The sequence below is a fragment of the Phacochoerus africanus genome, chromosome 1 (genome assembly GCF_016906955.1).
Source record: "Phacochoerus africanus isolate WHEZ1 chromosome 1, ROS_Pafr_v1, whole genome shotgun sequence".
Taxonomy (NCBI): domain Eukaryota; kingdom Metazoa; phylum Chordata; class Mammalia; order Artiodactyla; family Suidae; genus Phacochoerus; species Phacochoerus africanus.
Genome location: NC_062544.1, coordinates 241,932,099 through 241,935,363, shown reverse-complemented (window position 1 = coordinate 241,935,363; position 3,265 = coordinate 241,932,099). Strand labels below are relative to the sequence as shown.

General features: G+C 34.4%; 1 protein-coding gene across 1 annotated transcript; it reads left to right on the top strand.

Moving 5' to 3' along the window:
- The first annotated feature begins 1,550 nt into the window (after nt 1-1,550).
- Nucleotides 1,551-2,480, top strand: LOC125113406 (olfactory receptor 5K1-like). Its single transcript, XM_047756090.1, has one exon. The coding sequence runs from the start codon at nt 1,551-1,553 to the stop codon at nt 2,478-2,480; it is 930 nt and encodes a 309-aa protein (XP_047612046.1).
- Nucleotides 2,481-3,265: the final 785 nt, after the last annotated feature.

Below are 3,265 nucleotides of genomic sequence, written 5' to 3'. Positions count from 1 at the left end.
TTATATATCATGGTTATTGTGGATAATTGCTGCAATAACATTGGAGTACAGACATCCCTTGAAGACTGTTTGGTAATTCCCTTGGAAGTATTATATACCCAGAAACTGGATCTGAGGGAATATCATGGTTAGTCTGTTCTAAACTTTGGAGGATCTCCATATGATAACCATAGTGCTTGAATCAACTGTTCACTTCCACACCAACAGTGAGCAATTTTTTGCCAATGATTGATTATTCCTTTCCTTCGTGAGGATACACATTCATGATAGGTGTGAGGTGCCCAAAATCTCATGTGTGGTTTTGCGTTTTGAATTTTCCTAAGTATTAGCGACTGGTCCAAATACTCTTTTCACTTGTCCTATTGACCATTTGAAGTCCTTCTGGAAAAAATTTCATTTTAGTGTTCTCGTCCATTATAAAATACAGATTGTTTATACTTTACTGCGTTGACTTTATATGAGTTCTGACATATTTTGAATATTAACTCAATTTTTAATGATAAATTTTGAATAATTTTCTTTGTAGATTCTTTTGCAAGATTTGCAGAAGAGGTCACTAATGAACATTGGTAGGAAAACAAAAACAAGTTCACTCCTCACAGGTCATTGGTCTGGAGGTAAGACTGGAATCAATACCCTTTAGCATTTTATTGTCATTATAAGAAGTTTAGGTCAGAGTTAAACTCAAAATGCCTATAATATAATAAGGAAATTTTGCATTCACAGATTAAAAAAAAGCAATGTAGGTTATGCATAAGGCATCCTAAAATGTGTTGAGTACATAAGACATGCTTGAGTGTAGAGAAATTCGAGATCAGTGAGGTTTGGGGCATTTAGTTGAAATGTTATTAAGGAGAATTATATAAAATTGTGCTTTACATAAAGGAGGAAATGATGTAGATATATGGACAAAAATAAACAATCATAGAGAGTCAATGTTTATGAAAATGGGTATGACACTGGAAAAAAGAATAAAAGAGGTAATAATAAATGGATATTTTTTATTTAGCTATCCAAGATTTCTGTCCTTAAAACTGAATAGACATCTCCTTAATATCAGTGTTCTTTATACAATTCTAAAGTATAATATTAACATACCTATTATATGCTTTTTTAAAACAAGCCCTTAAGTGGAAGTATATAAGACACTTTTAAACAGTGAATAGACATACTTAAATTTATTTTTTAAATCTTTAATATAAATCTTGACAATAAGCTTCTTTGAGAGTACTGAAGAGAATATGGGTACCCTAGATTTGTTCACTATACTTGTATAAATTCATAAAGACAAACCTTTTCCTCTGTAGACATTCTCCATGTAATTAGAAAAATAGTCTCCTGAATCCTGTTTCAGATTTGAGGTCACAGAGGCTGACATCTTAGAAGAATGTATGTTCCCTAAGAAGGCTGTGCACCTGTACCACAGAGACGGAGAAGCTGGAGAAGCTCCTCCTTGTGATGTAAAATGAAAAATTTGAAGAGAAAATTATGCACATTCTAAATTAGAGTTTTCTATCCCCATAATTCCTGTCTCAGCAGGTAACACAGAAATGACTGAGGATAACTGCTCCTTGACAACCGAGTTTATCCTCACAGGATTTACCGATCACCCAGAGCTGAAGACCCTTCTGTTTCTGGTGTTCCTTACCATCTACCTGATCACCATGGTGGGAAACCTTGGTCTGGTGGCATTGATATTTACAGAGCATCGTCTTCACACACCAATGTACATCTTTCTGGGTAACCTCGCTCTGATGGATTCCTGTTGTTCCAGTGCCATCACCCCTAAGATGCTACAGAACTTCTTCTCTAAGGACAGACTGATTTTCCCTTATGAATGCATGGCACAATTTTATTTTCTTCTCTGCCTAGCGGAAAGTGCAGATTCCTTTCTCCTTGCAGGAATGGCCTATGATCGCTATGTAGCCATCTGCAACCCACTGCAGTATCACACCATGATGTCAAAGAAACACTGCATTCAGATAATCACAGGGGTCTATGTAGCTGGATACCTGCATCCTACGATTCATGTTGGGCTTCTGTTTAGGTTAACTTTCTGTGGGTCTCATCAAATCAATCACTTCTTTTGTGATGTGCTTCCTTTATACCGACTCTCCTGTGTTGACCCTTATATCAATGAACTGATGATATTTATCTTTGGAGGGTTAGTTCAAATTTTCACTGTTCTCATTGTAATAATTTCTTACCTTTTCATCCTTTTGACAATTTTCAAAATGAAATCCAACAAGGGCAGAGGGAAAGCCTTATCTACTTGTGCATCCCACTTTCTCTCTGTCTCGATATTCTATGGTTCTCTTCTCTTCATGTACATTCGACCAAATCCAGTTAAAGAAGACGACAAAGATATACCTATTGCTGTTTTTTACACTTTAGTGATTCCTTTATTAAACCCTTTTATTTATAGTTTAAGAAATAAGGAAGTAATAAATGTCATGAAAAAAATTATGAAGATGTCATAATGTTCTGAAACAATTATCAAGACCTGTGGATAACTGACTTTAATCTGATAAAACATTTTTCCAAAATAACGGAACAACAAGAAGTGGGAAATGGCCACTTTGTACATAAAATATGAAATTCCTAGTGTATGAGTCATGCTTAGTGTATGAGTCCAATAAATATGTTAAGAAGGGAGATATTCTGTTAAAATATATTCCAAAATCCAACCCACCAGATTTTATCAGGAATTAACTAGATGGTTAGTCTTGAGGTCACAGAATGTTTCAGGCTATAATTAGTTCCACCACAAACTGTTTCTTTTAGAGTATAATTAGTTACAATTTTCAGCAAATCCAACAAACTCTAGGAATACAATTCATTGTGTACAAAGTCACCTCATTGAATATTGTTACAAAATTTCTGGATCCCAAGTCATAATCTAAAATAGTCCCCCATATCTTAAATTCTCAGAAATTAATTTCTCCTTAAGCCACACTGTGTGACAGGAGTAAATGATATATTTCCATCTGAATCTCAGTTCTGAATTTGTACAAGAGACTGTGTTTGAATATGGATTCATGCATGATAAGTATTCTCTAATCAATAAACTCTAGGAATACAATTTCTTCTTTATTGTTAGTCAATTGTTGATCAAGTTTATTAAAATAGTGTATCTGAATACATTCATGATTTATCAGTCTATATTGAACACGGTGCTACTTATATTGCCATCACTATGTATTTGGTACTTCCATGTACTTTGCTTTTGATTGGTAGTCTACCATATATGACAGGGTAATTCCTG

Excerpts from the sequence above, each read along its gene's own strand:
- LOC125113406 (XM_047756090.1), top strand. The coding sequence starts at position 1,551 with ATGACTGAGGATAACTGCTCCTTGACAACCGAGTTTATCCTCACAGGA.